Genomic DNA, 22022 nt, shown 5'->3' on the forward strand with positions numbered 1-22022 from the left:
GATGTTTCTTGCGCGCGCATGGTTTCCTCCATCTCGAGTTTGCAGAGGACTGCACCGACCATACTGAAAATAGTATATAATACCTAAGAAATCGATCCTACGGCAAAAATGGTTTGTCACATATCTATCTTGTGCATTGATGGTTTTATAGTTCTAATCATCATATTTATCCTGCGTCTGATTTTTACAATAATCGAACTGGTATTTTTGTGAAATTGTGTTGGTACCTCTCTTGCCAGTGGCATGCTTTTTCTTATGGGAGATCCTCCTTACTTCACGTCTGTTTCATTTTTTTTTTCATTTAGATTATTTTCTCAAGTTTTAATATATTGTCACAAGAAATGAAACATGGGAAAGTTCTTTTAAGAATAGATTTACATATTTTTTAAGAGTAAGTTAACATGCATGCAATTGACCATGTTGGTCAATATTTACATCACTTCACTGCCTGCATTCATTATTAACGTGTAAACATTTACCACTCACAAAAAAATGAAACCAGTGCATATAGAATTTCTAGTCACAGAGTAACTTGCCTTGTAATGAATGAACTAGACCCCCCATAAAGCTTCCTTCTTTTGACTACATCTAAACCTGTCACGGGTTATCATTTCCATAACTTTTTGGTGATTTCTTAATAAATACACATAGAGTATCTGTCAGGGAAATAATTGAAATCAATAGATGGCAAACCTTATGAGATTTTTTCTTTCATACATTTCGTCTTCACTGGGTAGAAATGGACTATGGTAACGCACTTCTACCCTAGTCCAATATGGCGAAAGGGAAGCGCGCTTCAAATTTTTTCGCACAAGTTTTCACCTTTTCCATGGTTGATTCTAAAAACTATTGCACAGCATATGTTGGGCAGTGTTAGTTTTCAATGTCCACTTGTAAATCTGTCTTAAATTGCTCGTATTTATAGAAATAACGTGAGCCGAAGATTTCCTCCAAGCTAGGGTAAAGTTGAAGAAGCGATATTTTGCGATTACGGTAAAGTATTGTTGTGATTAGGGTAAAGTTACTTGTTTAACATTAAAATATTTTATAGTTTGACTTTGTAACTGCTTTAAACAATTTGTAATGTTGAAATAGACTTTTAAGCTCAAGTGAGCTTTTCTGATCACCTTTTGTCCGCCTGTCCTTCCGTCTGTCTGTAAACTTTTCACATTTTAAACTTCTTCTCTAAAACCACTTCGCCAATTTCAACCAAATTTGGCACAAAGCATCCCTATAGAAAGGTGATTATAAATTGCAGAAATGAAAGACAGGTCTTTATTTAAAACGGAGAAAACCTTGAAACTGTAGAAAAAGGGGGGTGCATTTTAAAAAATCATCTTCTCAAGAACTATTGAGTCAAATTCAAGGTAATTTTGCAAAAATAATCCTTATAGAAAGGAAAACATAAATTGCAAAAATTATTGGCGAACTCTGTTTCAATTTTGAGTAATTAACGAAATTAAAAATAAAGAGATTATCGCTGTCAATCAGTTTATAACTTCGGGTTCGGTATTCCATATCGAAAACGAAAGTTCATTGTGTAAGGCAGCCAAGTTTGAATGTTGACGCATGGCAAACGGGTCAAACTGACAAAGATGTATTTGCTTGATGTGCAACAGTTTACATGCGAAGGAATACTTGAAACGTGCTAAATATATTTGTGCCAATTTCGTGAAGTCAATTGAGATTCAATCTTTCAATGCGTTGATTTTTTCACTCATGACTGTGGTTTTAAGTTGTTTTGAATTTTGTTTATGCTTTTTAACTTGAGAGGAAATATTGCCTGTATTTTGGGATTTTTATGTATCGAATCAAATAAAGACTTCTGTAAATCAGGCAGTTAATAGTTTACCTGCGCAAAATTAGCATAATCTGATGATTTAACAGCATATCATATTATAAATGCTATACATTTTATTGGTAATTCGGTACGATCTCTACGTTATGGTTGATTATAATGCAACGTGTTTTGTTAAGATGCTCTGCATTTTCAGTCTAAACGGAGATTGTTTTTGCTGCTAGAAATATATAGGTATATGTATATTATGAAAAATAAATTGTGCTCTTTCTTTGTTTTAGTACATGTTTCTTCTGTTTTAATTGTTTATTTACAATTTTCTCTTTACTAATCATTTTCAGCTGAGTCAATTTTCAAATTATAAGCAAGATACAGAGCTTTGCTCCCAGAACTGAGGCCATGCTTTTGTTCATTCTGAATAGGAAATACTAAGTTTAAAAATCTTAAGTTGAATGTAATTAACTCTTGTGAACAAAAAATTGACTCAAACGAAGCAGAATTGTGAGTTCTGTATCTTACTTAAAATTCTACGATTGACGCTGAAATTTTGATTTATCACTAGAAATGTCTCACTAAACGTTAAATACTTGTACAGAAAAATTAAAAGGATGATATGCTATAACAACTTTTTGGGGCCATTTTCTTATACGATAAATCTACACCAACTTTGATGGTTTTGCAGACACAATTAAATTAAAACGACCTCTTTAAAACAGTTTAAAACATTACTGTTACAGGGATAAATCTATTATCGCTATTCTTAAGAAAAAATTACAGCGGAAAATCATCTTGATTTGTAGCCATTTTTTAATGTTGATCTTGAATAGAGATGAAAATAAAGTGTGGGCCTTAGTAAAATAGAGCGATATGCCTGTCAATACATTGCAGTCTGAGGCTCATTGAGGGTGGGGGGTGGGGGTAGACCTTATCAGAAATCTTGACTAGCAAAAAAAAAGATTTTGAGTATGGCTATGTCAAACTTTGCAAAAAAAAAAGTGGTGGGGGGGGGACCCCTACCCCTCCACCCCGTTCCGACGCCTATGCATTGATTATACATGTAATAGCTTTTTAACATATTACATGACAACATTTTTCATTAGAGTGTATTCATCGATCAAGTGAGTAAGGTTATAAAATGTAGCACAAGTTCACGCCTGGTAAACAACAATCGTTTAAAATATGGAAGACCAATTAAATATTTTAATGTTTTTAATTTGAGCACCTTGAGGTACAATTTTCCTCTTTCACATATAGGAATGTTTTTTAATAAAATGCAATAACTAGCTAGTTTAATGTAGTTGAAGATGAATATGTACCTATGTGCATATTCTCATATAATTTGATCGTTTTATAAAGTGAGGGGGCAGAACTAAAATAAAGAGAATGGAAGTTAATAGTGTACCCCTACCAAAATTTTGTTTTCTATCTTGCATAGGATCTTATTTTTGGTAAAAATGGTATTTCATAAGGGTATAATGTCATAGATTAAGTGTAGGAAAATAAATGTAAAGTTTGGATACAGTTTATTTTATGGTATTCTTTTTTTTGTTTATGGCACAATATTCTTTGAACACCCATATAAAGCCATTGTTGCTCAGGTGAGCGATGTGGCATCATGGGCCTCTTGTTTTGACATCCATCACTGCTACTGACACCGATTGAACTTGATATTTTTTTTAAGGTATAGGATGCACAATTGAGACTGAAATCTCAGGATTTTCTGTTATGTCCTCGATAGATTACAGAGATTGGAATAAATTTTCAAATTGCTTGTCAAAATATTTTTAACATAATGAACAGTAAGAAATAAGCAATTTATGCATAAAGTATTGCGCAAGAACATCATTTGCATTGAATGGCGTTATTCTTTTTCCCACAGCGCATTTGTTTAACAATGACGTGAAGAAAAAAAAAACAACTTTATAGAATAAAATTTGCAGTGCATGTGGAACGTATTCAAACGTAATATAGGTTGTCTTAATCATTGATTTCAAAATTTTTTTTGGCTGTGCATAATTTGAATTTTGAATAATCGAGCGATTGCATGACCCTATTTAATGAGTTAATTTTAAGCTCACCTGAGCTGAAAACTTAAGTGAGCTTTTCTGATCACTTTTTGTCCGGCGTTCTCCACCCGTCTGTCTGTAAACTTTTTATATTTTCGACTTCTTCTTTGGAACCACAGGCTTGCTAAATGGCGGTTCAACCAATTCAAGGGCTTAACAGTTTTCTCAAAACGCTGTACGCTTTGCCCGACGCTAAACAGTTTGCAAACCGCTATTGAAAATTTTTTCACAGATGTTTTAGAGGTGACTTGTTGTAAATTTTGCTGGGTGGTGTAAATACGTTAATTTTTAGCTCAGTAAGACAAAGACATGGGGAGCTTATGCTATACCCCCCGTGTCGGCATCGGCGTCTGGACCTGTTTAAAGTTTTTGTTGCAAGTCCGGTATCTAAGCTATTACTAGTCCTATCTTCATTAAACTTGCATGGATGATGCATCTGGACCTAATTGTGGACTTGAAAGACATGGATGCTGAATCTGGGTCCTAAATTTCAGATGCATGAGGAGGTTAAGGTTTTTGGAGCAGGTTAAAGTTTTAAGCTCAAGTGAGCTATCCTGATCACATTTTGTCCGTCGTCCGTCTGTAAACTTTTTACATTTTGAACTTCTTCTCTAAAACTGCTTGGCCAATTTCAACCAAATTTGGCACAAAGCATCCTTATGGGAAGGCAAATATAGAAAATGAAAGACCGATCTTTCCTCTGATGATTATATCTTACCTAGTTACTACTGGTCCTAACTTCACCAAACTTGTATGGATGGTGCGTCTTATGATACTGATGCACCTGACAGGCTTGAGTGCTGAATCTGAGCCATAGGTTTCAGATGCTGGATTAAGGTTTAGTTTTTTTGGAACAGGTCACATGTTTTGTAGATGATAGCTTGCATAGTTGATTAAACTATATTATAGATTAAACACAGAGGTTGCTTCAGATGCAGAGCCTGATCTCCATTATCAAGGATGCTAAAGAAATCTCCTACTTCACTCAAACCTGCTTGATAAATAGATGTGGTTGTTATTAAATGATATAACATGATTCCTATGATATAGTATTGTATGATATGAAACACTGTTGTTTAATATGATACAATATAATATCATATGTTAATTGTTAAAAGTTGTATGATACAATATAATATTGTATCAATTTTTTGATATTTTATGATATGATATTGTATCTTGATATTGATATGTATATTATTGTAATTTTTGATATAATATTGTGTAATAATATTATATTGTATTATTAATTTATTATTTTATCACATGATACTATTACATATAATATTGCAATATGTAATATATATCCTATGATACAATATTGTATATTCTATAATAATGTATCATACAATATTGTATAATATGATATTGGTTTCTGTAATATAGAATTACATCATATGAAATTGTATTATCTGATATTGTAATATTATATAAGATCATATCATACATAATATCATATATTGTATAATATGATATTAGTTTATATGATATATTATCATATCACATAAAATTGATTGTATTTTATAATATTTTAGATGATATTGTATCATTTGATATGATACAATGTTGTATCAAATTATATTGTATCATATGATACAATATCATAATATGTATCAAATATGATGCAGTATCATACAATACAATATCATGCTACATTATACAGTATAATATCATATGTTTCAATGTTATGATGTATTATGTAATATGATATTGTATTATATAATACTATATTGTGTTTTATATTATGATATTGTATTATGTGATCAAATACAATAATGTATAACACACTACAATGTCATATCATATGTTACAATATTATATCTCATCATTGTTTTTTATGGTATTTTATTGTATTATATGATATATATTTTAAGTATGATATTTAATGTTGATTAGCATATGAACATATGATTATCATACAATTTTTTAACAGATGATATATGATATTGTATCAAAACAGAATCGATGAATATCCAAGATCATAAAGTATGATTTTCATACAATATGATAAAGGTGATCTCATAAAGGTGATGTCTCATAAGGGTGATGCCTCGTCTTGGTGAGCTTTGTAATCTGTGATTATCTTTTTCTAAAAACCACTTGCTTAGAAAAGATGTAACTTTACTGAAAGCAACCTCAGATAATGTAGATTTAAATTCTTTCAATCAAAATCTTGAGGAGTAGGGAACATGGGGCCATTTTAAGATTCCAATTTTACAAATAAATAAAGAAATGTAATGATATATGGTTTTGCTTAAATGCAAAACATTTTGACATATTGCTGATTCTTTCAAATTATTTAGACTTTGCCCCGATTCTTGAACGATTCTTGGGCCACACAAGGGGTTCTGGGTTGTATGTAGGTTTATATTCCATATATAAGCAATTGTTTAGGAATTTTTTGAGAACTGCAATGCTCAACATGTGATATGACTATAATATCATCCTGTTAGAAAAGGGACTTGATTATAAACATGAAAATATCTAGGATTAAAAAAAAATGGACTTTTATTTATACAGGATCTACATGTATTGTACTACATTGTCAAGATAGTTTGTATCATGACTCCATTAAGCTGATTTTACCATACCTATTGTTGCTCAGGTGAGCAATGTGGCCCATGGGCCTCTTTTTTAAATTCTAAACATTGTTATGGAAAGAACAAAATAAATGAGTTAGATTTCAGACCCAACATCTAGCTGTATAACGGCATATATTTTCTAGCTTAATTGCTGGGACAAATTTATTGTAATCATTGTAATTAATCATCTTGTTATTTTACGTAGAGAGTGTTGATAAGAGTAAATAATTACATGTAAATAATCATTTTTTTTCTTCTCTCGCATTTCATAGAATATGAACAGGATATTTTTCATTAATTTTCTGTTGTTGTTGAATTTTATATCATTCAAAATTGTACTTTACAGCTTTAAAATCAATTAAAGCCAATGAAATCAAATACCCAAAATTTGATAAACAGGTTCTGTCAGTTAGCCAATGTCCGAGGTTATGTATAATAACTGTACCCAATCATGCGTTTTACAATATTACAGTGTCACTTATAGTTGATTTGAATTGCCTTTGGAAGTCATAATTTGTTAACTGTATAAAACATGTTGACGGATTTATTTATTTATTAAATCGTGTATTTTTCAGTGTTGTGGTGTTTTATGCAGTGGGTTATAGATTTGTTAGAAGAGTGCATTTCTAATCTACAAAAATAGCCCCTTAAGATAGACCCAGAAAAGTATCTCAGAAGACATTTATGCTCTCTATAAGAAATTTCATAAAGCATTACCTTAATCATGTTTAAAGTTTAAAAAATCTATACCCTAGTCATGAACTTGCTTTACCTTAATCATAGCCTAAAATTTTCCCTGCTTTTTCGCTTTAGTAAGGAAAGATTCTGCAAATGTTTTGCAATTTTTACAATTATACACTTCAAATTGTGAAAATTAGTGTATTTATTTCGTCATACTACCCCGACAAATGCGTAAATTTTGTGTAAAATGATCAAAGCGTGCTTCCCTATGGCTATCTTGGACTAGGGTAAAGTGCGTTACCCTAGTCCGTTTCTACACAGTGCTCTTTATACCCAGAGAAATTTACAGGAACGAAAATACTGCTGCATACATTTCTTGTGAGGATTTGAAATGTGAAATCTGACATCTTTTATCCAATCAGAAACTTGGGACTCCTTTCACAATTTCTTTTGAGTGACTTCTGAAGGTTAAAAGATGTCAGACTTCCCAATGACAGATAAAATTCCATAAGAAATCTTTTTACACCTGTTTGAATTTCTGCTGGTAAAAATTAAGAGATGCATCCATGTTGGAATTTTCCTTCATCAATTTCATTGACAATCATATTTCTTTGTGTCAGAAGTATGTGTATTTTTTTTATCAAAATCATTAAATTGGTGGTAATGTAAACAATAACTTGAGACAGACTTTGGAACTGGATTCTTTCTGCAATTTCACAAATATTGCTGAAGACTCTTTAATTTTCTTTTATAAACATTTTTGAGATGAAAAGATCACATCACATTAATTCTGTCAGAGAGATATATTTTCAATATTATTTGAATTTCCATAAAGAAAGTGAAATGCAAAAATTGGAAGAACACACTTAAATAAATACCAGTACCTTTTAAACAATTTCTAGTTTTCAATTAATCAAGGACTTTTCTGATGCTTATGCCAAACTTAAAGACTTTATTAGGTTGTGTTAGAGGGTCCACAGCATGTTATGAATTGCAAATTCTAAGACCATAGCTGTTTTTCACTAATTCACGATCAAATGTAATATTTGTGTTTGTTTGTGTATTATTGGCTATTCTTTAAGTTGTATTATGATATGCATATTTCATGAAAGTACCACTGTCAAACTTTAAAAATGAAATTGATTTGATTGTCACTTGGTGAAGTAGTAAAATTCAAATTCATAGTTTGAATAATTTACTGGTATGTTGAATGTAACTTAATCATAGTTGTCAATGTTTCAATGAAAACAAGATACTTATGGAAAGTTTTTTTCTGTTTAAGAATGTGACCATAGACTGAGCAAATTCAGGAGAACACATCACAATGGAATAAAGTTTCTCTGTATACAGCCAATGCTTGTTTGCCTGAGAACTTGTTATCCTTGGAAGTAAGTCTGCAAAGTTCTTACACTGTCACTCAGTACTAGTGCATTAAATATTGTAACAAAGGAACACAGTTTTGAGAACTAGGTCATAGTATCATTCTTATTAAAATGAGATTCTTTATGCCCCCATACTCAGATATGTTGCTGTTGGAATCTGACAATATCCTAAACAAGGTCACCTTGTAGGTACCCAAGTAGTAACCCAGTGGTCACCTACCAGTATTTTCCTAGACAACTATGGTAGAATGTAAGTAATGATTTATGTTGGATTGTTAATCAACTTGGATTTAATTAAGAAAATAAGAAATCATTTTATGAGATGATAATACATGTATTGGTTTTGGGCGTAATTGAATCCAATGTAGCTCTAACGGCTGTATGATAGATTTGATAATGTCCAGACAATAATTATGACCTCATGATATTCAAAGAATGATTCCTTATAATACCCCTGCTCCGAATGAGAGGGGGGGTGTATGCTGTTTTACCCTTGTATATCTTTCTGTCCGTAACAAATTTCTATTGCATTTTTCTATGCAGCTATTAATTGCAGTCATTTGGTGGGATTCATTTATGTACCAATCAGATTTCAACTTGCTGTTTAATGATGACTTAATTTGTTTATTTTTAGCCTAAATTTTTGTACAAATTTTCATCAAAGATTTCTTTTATCACTTTTGAACAATTTAATGTCAACTTCCTAGTTCCTGTTAACTATGTCGATTTTGCTTATTGTCCCCCGCCGCAACGCGGAGCGGGGACATAGAAATGCCGGGCGTCCGTCCGTGACGAATTTTAATTAAATTTATACCAAATGTTTATATCACTATTACCTTGGTCAAGTACGAAAATCAGCATTAGTCGATACTTTTTCTTGGAGTAATGGGACTTTGACCACAATAATGACTCCGTTTTATCCAAAAATTGACCTTGTAAGCGCTCTCATGCCTACAAATTTTGACGGATTTTCATTAAATTTATACCAAATGTTTATACATGTACCACTATACTTTGGTCAAGTTCGAAAATCAGCATTGGTCGATACTTTTTGTTGGAGTTATAGGACTTTGACCACAATAATGACTCCGTTTATCCAAAAATTGATCTTGTAAGCGCTCTCATGCCTACAAATTTTGACGGATTTTCATTAAATTTATACCAAATGTTTATACCACTAATACTTTGGTCAAGTTCGAAAATCATCATTGGTCGATACTTTTTGTTGGAGTTAGGGGACTTAGACCACAATAATGACTCCGTTTTATCCAAAAATTGACCTTGTAAGCGCTCTCATGCCTACAAATTTTGATGGATTTACATGAAATTTATACCAAATGTTTATACCACTAATACCTTGGTCAAGTTCCTAAATCTGCCTTGGTCGATACTAGTATACTGCTTGACCAGCGGGGGACCCAGGAATTCTATTCTTGTTTTTTATATATATGTATTAACAGCAGAGCAAGCGTATCCCTAGGGAGTATTGGCTTGTGAGCATTGGCTCACAGATATCTTTGATTTGTTCATGCACTGTTATCACAAAGACACTGTAACATCAGTCAGTGAAAAAAAAATCTTCACAGGACATTTGGACAGACAATTTAAAACATTTTATAGGACCGAACAAATTTTCAGCAGTCCAAAACATTTATCATATAATGGTCACAACAAAATCTAATTAATATGAATAAATTACAGACCCTGAAACGTGCTACTACACCAGTTGCACGGTTCGGTTCGTTACGCTTTTTGAACGGTACGGTTCGCTTTGTGAACGGTACGGTTCGTTTTGTGAACGGTACGGTTCGCTTTGTGAACGGTACGGTACGCTTTGTGAACGGAACGGTTCGCTTCTTGCACGGTACGCTTTGCTAAAAATAGCTGCACGCTTTGTGAACGGTTTGCGCGCTTTATTAATGAGGTAGGCGTGGCCTGCACGCTTTGATTTTTCTCAATATAATTTTGTGTAGTTTTTGTCCGATCTACTTCAGCATGGTGGTAATTATGACAAGAATTTTTCTTTATTTATATGATATATTACAAGAGTATTTCAATCGATCTATTTAAAATCAGGACTTCCATCCGTTCCCCCGTTTTTGATACGTTGCGCGAAACGTGTACTCAGTGACAACCGGGAAGCGGGGGTAATTTTTAATTTTGATCAATCTGTTATTATTAGTATTTAATTAAGATAAATGTAATCATTAAGATAGATTAAAAGAACTGATTGACTTTAATCCGATATATTTTTGTTAATTCAGCGAGCTGTCGATAATTTTTTAAATCGTCTTAAGTTTTTATTTCTATACATGTACTTGAGTTGAAGTCATTAAATATTTCTAATCCATTAAAAATTTCTACAAAAAATTGCCCCGACTTTATTCCAATATTTCTTTAGTTTCCTTTACCGTTGTCTTGATTCTCGGCTAGTTGTTATTATTCAAAATTCGTATGATCATTCTTTATTGCGTACTACTGTAGTACTACTGCCGATCGCCGATTGCCTTAGTGAATAGATGATGTAAAATTAATGATAAGATAAACAATGAATTTCAGATAAGAAATCTTGAATTAAACTGTTATATAGTTTTTTGACACGAATTTTATTCATTTAAATATTGATTCTATGATTTTCTGCAATTGTTCGTATACACAGATGATACCTACATGTACATGTAACCCGTCATCGCTTCTCTTATTTGAACTAAGATCGCGTGTATAGTCAAAATATGGCAATTAGTTTTTGTTTTTCCGTTAAACTATACATGTAAATGTAATATATTCTTAGGATATGTACACAACTGGATATACACAACAAGTCAATAACTTTTATATATGTAATGGCGATATTTATCATTCTGTTGAACAAGTGTCCGCTCTTCACTGTATGCATGCGATTTAGCTGACGTTTTACAAATGCTGACTAACCTGTTTATAATTTATTTACCTTTTTACACACAAACTTGTTGTAAATAGGACACGAAAAAATACCCGGTAATCAACAAATGAATGTTCAAAGTGATAAATATATAAGAATTTATCAAGTAACAAAATAATACGACAGCGACGGAAAACGACTCTGATCGCCAGTACCTGAATTATAATCATGAAATCGGAAAGAAATTATTGTTGAATAATTTAAAATAGGAACACTCTTTTCAATAGGGATTTAATGAAAACATAAAACAAAAATGTTTCATTCGATAATTTTCTTCTAGCCCTATAGGAGGAGCCAAGTAGCACGCAGCGCATGGCGTGATCTGTACTGTTATACTTAAACTGATTGACAGGCGAAGCACGTGGAGTCCTGAGATAAAATCCCGCTCAAATGACCAACTATAGAAACTTAAAGCGAAATAATAAAGTTCATTAATAAAACTTAAATTTAAGTATTATAATCAACACACAAGCTCTCTCTCTCTCTCTCTCTCTCTCTCTCTCTCTCTCTCTCTCTCTCTCTCTCTCTCTCTCTATTTGAGGGTGTATGTGATTGTGTGCAAACAATTTTGAATTATTAGATTTTTATTTGTATGAATTTAATTCATCTATTTTAGACTCATGGTTTTCAGAACGATTTCAACACAATGACTAAAAGTTTGTACAGTGGACGATGTACATATAGATTGATCTCGACGGTTTAAATTTCGACGCTATTTCACATCACATATATTAGATTGAAAATAAATTTAAAAAGAGCTGTGTTTGTCCTTACATGTACTTGTTATCTCATTCAACTGTCTATGATGTAATTAATCATTTTTTGATACATTAATGTACCCGGTAAATGATATTTTATCGCAAGTTAATATGTGAAAATCCCGCATGTACAGAGTCGCTGAATTGTTCTACGGATCCACGCGCCGATAGTCTTACATGTAGTTGTTTGTGTTCATTTCTACAGACAGTTCTTTTGTTTTTTAGAGATTAAGAAAAGCCATGAAACTAACAAAGTATAAGTAAGATATATTTAGACTATACACACGACAGATTGTGATGAGTTACCTAACAGGTGTCCGTGGAAAGGTGTTAATACCGGCATCTCGTGTACACCTGTTTAAGCGTCCAAATATACAGAGTTAGTTGTAAAGTACAATAACTGCTTAAAAACAAAGAAAGGCAATAACACCTGTTGTGTATAGAACCAAAGATCAGCTTCTGTACTCGTGTTTCGCGCGAGTGATTTTTGTTCATGTGAAATCACGACGCCATTACCAGCTATCCGGGAAATAAAGTTGAAAGTTATTTTATGGAATGCATGTACTCTTTCCCGTTCAATGCTTGCATTTAATAAAATTATTTAATAAATATAATTGTGTGAACGTTAATAGTTTACAATGTTTAAGAAATCGACGATGCAAGTTTTGTCGAAAAACAAAGAAATGATTACGGTCTAAGAAAGGAAATATTTTTGTAACTGTTTTAATAAGAATTACAGTTTTAAATCTTAGTATGTGTTATCTTATCCCGTATAAAAAATCTAGCTAAATATTGAACTTATCTGGTCAGCGATAATCTCCGTCCGTACTCATCTAAAGACATTAGGTCAATAAGCCGTATATGGAAGTTGCACGCTTATTGCACGGTACGGTACGCTTTTTTGTCCGTCTAGAGGCGGGTCTTGCATAAATTATCTTGCACGCTATTTGCACGGTACGGTTCGCTTTGTGAACGGTACGGTTCGCTTTGTGAACGGTACGATTCGTTTTGTGAACGGTACGGTACGCTTTGTGAACGGTACGTTTTGTTTTGTGAACGGTACGGTTCGTTTCTTGCACGGAACGGTACGGTTCGTTTTAGAGGTGTAGTAGCACGTTTCAGGGTCTGTAATAAATAACACAATTACCGGTAACAGAATTTATTCTTCTCTTATAAATATACATGCTTTTAACCAATTTATTTCCTCTCAGAGGTATTCTTCAAAACATTTATTTCCCTTACCTCCCCTTCCCCCCCCCAAATAAAAAAATTAATTAGGTTCGCTTCATAGGTTTTGGCTAGCCATTTTGGCCATTTTGGGTCACCTCTGGTCTGAAAATTTTGCATTACATATTAATTCCAGTAGAATATTTATATTTTACAATGCCAAATAAACTTTACTGAATAAAATTGTTTCTAAAAAATTACATTTTTACAGAGTTTAGAAAGGTACTATATTTTGTGGCGGAAGGTTTTCAAGAAGGAAATTAACAATTTTCATAACTCACTAGTTTTAGAGACTGTTACTTTAGCTTCCTAATTTTCAGCGCAGACCAAACTTCTAGATAGTTTGTGTATTACAGTATATTCATGATGTTCTAAAAAACATATTTAGACAATATTTTGATATTTCTATCGATATATTTTGGCATATTTAGCATATTTTTCATAGAAGTTAAGAATATATTAACTCCAATTTTGGTCTAAAATTAGCTTATTTCATGCTATAGCTCAAATTTTTTGAGATGTGACCCTTATTTGTTTTACTTTTGAATGAGAAGTAAATGTATATCTATTTGTATGCAAAATTTTGGAAAGATGACATTACTATACAGTCAAACTTGTATTAAGCAGTCACCTGCGGGAGGCACCCAAAGTGACCTTTTAACAGAGGTGACCTTTGAATAGAGACTTAAGAATTTGCCAACATCAAATATCTTATTAAAATAATTATCACAATAAAACAATTATGAATCAAAATGATAGATAAAGTAAGTGATTAAATGTTTTTTATAGTATCTATTATATTTACAAATAAGTACAAATACATAGCAATGCATTGTACATGCAATTTTTGTATTTTTTAATACGGAAGCCATGTTTAAAATCCCCGGGTGTAAATCATGTGACCGGCCAAAATGGCCGCCTAATGCAATTCGACTGTACAGTTTCGGATCAAAATACGATGACTGCTGACCGCGTTAGACAGGTGACCGCTCTTTAGAGGGCAATTATATAGGATTTTTCATCGGGAGGAAATAAAATGACCGCATACGAAAGGTGACTGCTTAATAGGAGTGGCCACTTCGGCAGTTTTGACTGTAATTTTTTTTAAATTTGCGTTATAATTTTATTACTACCAAATTGTGTAACATCTGTTATGTTCATTGTTTCTATTTCAAAAAAAGGGGAATTTCAAAATAAGTGATTTCAATATAAGCGATTTCAATATTAGTGGAGTAAGCTGTAGTTTAAATCAATTTGTCTTGATATTATTTTTTAGTACAACTTTATCATCTGTATAATATTGTATTTTATTGATGCACTAGTACAATTATTGAATGGTAATAAATGTATGAAGATAGATTTCATATCCTTGGAATTTTGTATTGTCTCATTCCTATTGACCTTGTACACATGTATATTCTTCTCTTAGGTAATAACAATATTTAACTTGCTGTATCAAAAAAAATTCTAACTTTTTTCCTTTCTTTATTTTTCAGTTGACAAATAAAAAATGGCTGCATCTGATGAGGAAGAGAGTGTCTCAAACATTGACTTTTCTGTAATCAGTACCTCTATAGACCTTGGTCGACCAATGCTTGATCAGGTGATCAATGGCATCCATTATGGCACCCCTGAAATCAGAAATCTCCTCCGTAACGAATGTGATCTGATCATGGAATGCAAGATCTGTAGAAATTTTTTCCGTTCTTTTCCCAACTTTGTTGCCCACAAGAGAGTATACTGCTTAGAAATGAATGCTGACAAAATTTATAGTGACCAACTTCCAACAGTGATGGATAATTCAACGTCTTCTGAAACTCTCACTGTAGAACCTTTGGCTCCTGAGGAGACTTTACCTATAGCTTCTCGAGAGAAGTCAACATTGGAAAGATTGGCTGATGGAAGTTTTCAAGGTTCTTCATCTGCATTTAAACTGTACTCAAACATTGCTGAGAAGATTGAGAGACAGAAAGCTGATGTTCAAAAAAGTGTAGTTACAATGACTCCAATAGCTACAAATCCCAATGCTGTGACTGTCTGTGTAATCCAAACCAAGGACAATGACAGCTGTGACATTGAGAAGTCAGATGAAGAAAAAGCAAGTGCATCAACGCCATCAAGTATGTTAAGGAATATACTTGAGAAACCCTTACCAGTTCCAGGGGATTCTCAGAACAAGAATCGGACTACAGAGACTACAGAGGAGAAGACTGAAAACACAGCAACAACAGAATACAGACCAAGGGACAGTAGCAGAATAAGTGAGTCAAGAAAATTGATGGAGGACCTGCGTCCAGTTCAAAGCAATCTGGGCAATGTCAATCGTTCTTTTCTTAGTGAACTCAGCAAAAAGGGGTTGTGTCACATTAAAACACTGGACTGTTTAGTGTGCAAAAGGCACATGAGCTCGAAGAAAACTCTTTGGAATCATATGAAGTTTTTCCACATGGGTGAAAAGACTGTTTATCCTTGTATTTTCTGTGAGAAAAAGTTTGGGCGCTTGTATAACATTTTAAAGCATACAAAGTCATGTCATCATAAGTCTGATTCAGATATTGAAAAGCTGAGGAGTAAAATCAAGTCCATGAGTTATAAGACTGAGGATAATAGCGAAGAGGAGACTACCCCATCTAATCCACAAAAGATGGTTACCTTGGATAGTAAACAAAGAACTCGGTCAAGTAAAAGAATAAAAATTACTAAATGTGAAGGTTGTGGAAAAGCGTTTTGGAAAAAAGAGACCTACACATCCCATAGAAAGCATTGTAAAGCTCTGAACCCTTCTATTGATATTCGAGAAAGTGTAAAACTAGGGGACCACAAAGCTGTAGATAAACAAACAAGTCAAGATGATGAGAGAAGAACTAGAACTAATCAAAAGAATTTACCACCTGAGATGGCAACCAGCTCTAACAATTCACCAAAAGAAAACGAAATGTCTAATAGTGTCACAAAATCAGACACATCAATAACACAGTCTCAGAAGAATATCCAAACATACCAGGCAAATGTAACAAACCAAGAAACTTACATGAGAACCAGGTTTTTGGACAAAAGACGAGCTGTGCAATATGAAAGTCCAAAAAAGTCAAGCACAGAATCTAGTCCTAAATCTTCACCCAAGAAAGGAGTAAAAGATATTACCAAAAGTTTAGAAAGCCCAGAAAATACATCAATAAAGACAGCTATCAGGATATCTGCTACTATCGGTGGAAAGACGGCAATGAAGACAGTTCCAAGGAGATCTGATTCTTCTAGAGGAAGTGATGAGATGACATCCATGGAGATCGAGGAGTCCTCTCCTAAGAAGAAACCTTCTGAACAGACTTCGACTCTTGCATTTGAAAAGGTGGGAACAAGGTCAAAAACTAAACAAACAAGAGAGAGAGATTCCTCATTGGAGAGTGAAAACTCAGTGGAGACAAGGAATTCTAGAGAGGAAAAAAGTAAGGATGCTAGTAGGAAAAAAATCAGCAAATCAATAGACTCTAGTGCTGATTTCAACTCAAGTAGAAATATTGAGCACCCAAGACAGAGATTACCTTCCACAAGTAGCAATAAATTGAGGGAATCTTGTCAAGATCATATCATTCACACAAGAAAATCGAAACAGTTTAAGGAGCCTAATCATAAAGTGGAAGACAAACTATCAACTCAAAATGCACAAAAAGATCTAGATAAAGCTACCAGTGTGGAGAAAAAGGCTGGTACGTCACCAGAAGTCTCAAAGAAAAATGGATGTCCATTGTCTTCAAAAGTTGTAAACACAGACACCAAAGCTAACAGCACAGAAGATGAATCTCTGGTAGAAATGAGACAGAAGATGCAGAGTCCAAACAAACATATTTTTGCAATTCAAGGAAAGGTCTATGAGAACTTGGAAAATGAACAATCAGAAGAGAGCATATTAAATTCTAGAATTATTGAGGGGACTGAAAATGAACAGGATGAAGTATCTTCTAGAAGTCGCAGAAAACAGGTCATCTCAATCCGTCAGTTTGATGAGGTGGATGGTGAAAAAAGCACCACTACAATTAAACACAACACAAGAAGATCATCTCAGAGATTAGTTGGTGAAGTAACTCCTCCTAAGAGTAGGGAAAGTATTGCTGACAACAAAGATGAAAAGTCCGCTAAGAAGAATTCAAAACTAAAGCAAGAGAAATTTGAAACAGAGACTCTTAATAGAAAGAACATAGCTGGTTTTGTCAATGAAAGTGAGTCAAAGGACAAGGATAATACACGTGAAATCGATGAGAAAAGACATAGATTGCGAAGTAAGGCTGACTGGAACTTGGCTGTGGAAAAGGATGAAAAGCAACGAACAACAAGGCAGCCAGAAGAATCATCTACAGATTCTAAGACCACCATTCAAACTAGAAGGAAGACTGCAAGTACTGAAGGCAGAAAGTCAGAGGACGAAAGTAGTGGTAATGTTGTGTACTTAGCAATTCAACCCAACATTCAGAATAAGATATGGAAGAACCCAAATGCCAGTGTAGTAAAAATTCAAGAGATATGGGTGAAGAAAAAGCCAGGGCAGCCAACTGAAGAGGTGAAGTCTAGTACAATAACTGTGAGAAGTACCTCTACAGCACGGAAACGCCTCAGTGAAAAATACAGACATCCACGGCGTATGTATGTCATGAAATCCAAACAGTCCACAAAACCAGTGTGTTTGGACATGAGCAACATTGAGTCTTTGCTTGATAGAGAGAACAAACAATGTAGGGAATGTGGGATTCAATTAAAATCAATGTCTAATTTAAGAAGACACATTGTTCGTCATCTTGGATGGAAGAGATACAAATGCAAAATGTGCCCATTTTCTAGTTTTAATAGGTCAGAGTGTAATTCCCACTTACAAAGAATCCACAAGGAAAAAGTAGTTGGAAAAGACATCAATAATCTGATCAAAGATTTAAAGAAGGAAGGGACTGAGAAAAGACTACAGAAAAAGCAACAAACTTTAAGAACAAAGCAGAGACTTGAATGTGAGATGGCAGGAATCAATTCATACAAGAAGGAAACCAAATTGAGGAGATCTAAATTATCTCCTCAGAAGACTATTTCTTCCAGTCAACCAGCAAAATCAATTATAACAACTAGACGAAGCTCACAGAAACAAATCACTACAAATTCAAAATCTCCTGCAATCAAGAAATCACCAGAAAGCACTAACAGGTCAACACCAGTTTCAACACCAAAAACAAAAACTGAGGTGACTGGTGTGTGTCCTAGACTAGATGTGAAAGTTAGGAAATGTATTGACTGTGGTATAACATTTTCAACTGAATTTAATATGTTTCGCCATGTTCGCAATATTCACAAGTTTCTCAATACTTCAGTTTTGAAGAACCCTAATTCTACAGCATCATCTTGTTCACAACAAAGCTCAGCTAGTGGCAAAAAAGCATCGGTTGAAGCCACAGTACAAGATGATACTGCATCAATCAGAAGTTTTAGATCAGAAAAATCATCACGCAAAAGGAAGCGCAATGATAGTGGAGAATCCGTTGAGCACAAAGTGAAAAAGATGGAGTCCAATAAATATGTTCCTTTGGGTAGGAAGAGATCAGCCAGTTTGGATGGTTCTTATAATGCCAATGATGGTGCTAATGTTAGTGATGACTTGTATGACAATTTGTGTAGTGTGTCAGACAATGAAAATGATTTCAATGACCGGATGGGGTCCCCAACTAGATCAGAGGAAGGAGGAATGATAAGATTAGAACCAAGGGTTCAGACCATGTTCGCAGCTTTAGAGGAGGCAAGAGCCACTGTGCGTCAGCGAGGAAAGAAGATGGGAATCAGAAGACTGAGTTCTCCCATCAAAAAAGTGACTCCTTCACCCACTGATAAGAAAATTACTCAAGTACGAAGTTCAGCCAGGCTAAACCAGGATTCAAAAGCAGAGCCATCATCCCAAGAAACTCCTGAAGTGGAAGAGTCTGGTGAATTAGAACAAGATGTAGAGGACCTCATTGAGGATGATGGTAACAGTTCTGAGAATAACACTGAAGTAAAGGAAACTACAGAGTTGGAACATTCCAGTAACACAGAAACTCAAGAAAGTTTGAGTGATGAATTAAGTTTAAAACAGGATCTGCAGTCTTCAAAAATAAATTCCAATACCAATACCACAAAAAGCAAGAACACTGACACAACCTTAAAACATATGGCTGAGTATGATTCTCCGTCTGAATCTTTGAAAAAGGCAGAAACATCTCAAGCTGCTGAATGTGAAGTAGATCTGCTTGATGAGAAGAGTAAGAGAATAGGAGAAAATGAAGAGGGTTGTAAGCCCCAGAATAATCAACAATGTCCATAAAGAAGACACATGTATAACAATATAGTGATGAGGCCAAAATACTTGGGTTTTATTAATATTTGTGGGCATCACTTTTCGTGAATAAAGTGAAAATCACAATTTCAAATATACATAAATTCATGGCTAGTGATCCTATCAATTCTAAATATTAGTAGAAATTGCACTTCAATGCACAGATTTTGTGAATAAACGTAATAAGGAAATCCACGAAAATTGGTATTCAACAAATATTGATGAAACAACAGTATCTAAATGATATGTTAGCTATTCCAATCTTAAAAGGAACTGTAGGTAGGGAAAGCATCTCATTTTAACATTGCTATTGCTTTTTTCTATCTTGGAGATGTAAATATGAATTGATTTGTATCAACTCATTTTTTGAAAAAAGTTATAAAATGTCACATGAGTAAAAACTGTTATAAATAACTAATGAAATTCCAATGCTACATGTATTTTTAAACCCTTTTGACTTTAAATTTGTGAGGTCCCCATTTTGTCATTTGAAATGGTGTGGCTGATTTAAGCTCATGTAAACTGAAAGCTCAAGTAAGCTTTTCTGATCACATTTTGTTTGGTGTTCATCTGTCTTTCTGTTAAAAAGAAGGAGGGTGTCAAGGATTTTATAATGTAAAGTTATTAAATCATTTAGCTATTTAAGAATGTAATGTTTTGCATTTCTTTTACTGTATTTTTTCCACCAAACTTGTGTGGAGGAGAGTTATGATTTCCATTAGAATTGTAAGGAAAATATTTATTCAAGTTAGGCTTTTAAATGTTAAATACTAGATTTTTAAAGAATTTTCACATTTAAATATTGATTGGGGGATAGGCTGTTGGGTTAGTTGGGCATTGTTGCTTTGGTAAGTCATGTCGTCCCCGGACCTTTTGTTATTTTATAGTAAATCATGTACAGATGAAATGCATATATATATATACATGTTTGTTAAGGTTATTGTATGAAAAACTGAAACTTATTAGACTGTAAGCATGTACACATGGAAAAAGTAAAGGCAAGATTGATCATGTGTTACCAGTACTGATTATTAAAGTTTTGATGGTACATTTTATAATGAAAACATTTTATAATGGAAACAGTTTATAATGGAAATATTTTTCTAGTCATGTTTTCTGTATTTAGAGTATTGCTATGTACACACATACAGTGATCATGTTGATTAAGTTTTGATCATGCTTGTACTCATCCTTATCAAAATAAATTTTAAGGAAAACAGCTTTTGAATTGGATGTTATTGCAAAAAAGGACAAGTTCAGCAATCTTTGTAGCCATAGACACAAAAAAGCAGAGAATGAATGTTTATTTAAAAAAAAATAAATATGAGCAGCATGCATTAGCAGATTGCAGAAACGATGATCAACAACTTTTTAAAAAAACAAAACAGTATTAATTGATGAGAGGTGAGATCAAATGATCAATGTCAGAAAACTAGGTATATTCATATAGTGGCAAAAAATACAAATCACTTGATAGCTATATAGTTTACCTCTTTTTTTAATTGGGGAGGGGGATGGGTGAACTCTGAATTATGATTTTTTTGTCGGGCATGGAACTTTTGATCATCTTCCTGAACTACTCATGAATGTATTTATAAACTTAAAATTACAAATTTCTCCATGAAATAAATCAACACAAATTATTTCATTGAAATTAATTATTACGTATAACCTTTAACTTATTTACATTGCAACATGTTACAGGGTTCAGCCCTCTATACTATTATATGGGGCGCCGTTTTAATATTTTAGAGAAAATTTTTTGATATTGTCACATTAAAATTCATCATTGTATATATTTAGTTTCGTATTTTAACTTTACCACATATCCCGTGGTGAGCCCCTTAGTGTTTTAGTCATATGTATTTGTAAATACCCATATTGAACCTCAGTTCACCGGGCCTTAAACCCGCCAGTCCGTGCAGTATCAGTTTGGACGCGGCAGTCCAGAGGGAAGGACGCACTTACACTTCTCTCGTGCATACCATCCAGTCACTATGCATTTTGTTAATATAAATAGCTGTGTGCTAACTCTGAAGTGAACCTGGTACTGGCTTTTTCTGAGGTGAGGTTTATTAAATGTCAATTTTATCGTCATTTCGTTCATTACTGTTCTAAAACACCCAGTCATGGTATTCCAATCGTTTTTATGCTTATTTGTTACGTTTGAATTTAAATGTCTATGTTTAGATACACGTGTTTGAATCTATTATAAGTATGGCGGACTATTATGGTCATACTCCT

General features: G+C 33.4%; 1 protein-coding gene across 4 annotated transcripts; it reads left to right on the plus strand.

Moving 5' to 3' along the window:
* Positions 1 to 4: 4 nt before the first annotated feature.
* Positions 5 to 20998, plus strand: LOC105341879 (putative leucine-rich repeat-containing protein DDB_G0290503). Of its 4 annotated transcripts, XM_034470808.2 has the most exons (5): positions 13 to 111; positions 926 to 993; positions 8410 to 8515; positions 8699 to 8759; positions 14932 to 20998. In XM_034470808.2, exon 5 carries the CDS (start codon positions 14946 to 14948, stop codon positions 19764 to 19766), a length of 4821 nt encoding a protein of 1606 aa, XP_034326699.2. In that variant the 5' UTR covers positions 13 to 111; positions 926 to 993; positions 8410 to 8515; positions 8699 to 8759; positions 14932 to 14945; the 3' UTR covers positions 19767 to 20998. The 4 variants fall into 4 exon arrangements, with proteins under 4 accessions (XP_034326693.2, XP_011446936.3, XP_034326699.2 ...); XM_034470802.2 differs by lacking the exon at positions 926 to 993 and having other exon boundaries at positions 5 to 111; XM_011448635.4 differs by lacking the exon at positions 8699 to 8759.
* Positions 20999 to 22022: the final 1024 nt, after the last annotated feature.

The sequence above is a fragment of the Magallana gigas genome, chromosome 5 (assembly GCF_963853765.1).
Source record: "Magallana gigas chromosome 5, xbMagGiga1.1, whole genome shotgun sequence".
Taxonomy (NCBI): domain Eukaryota; kingdom Metazoa; phylum Mollusca; class Bivalvia; order Ostreida; family Ostreidae; genus Magallana; species Magallana gigas.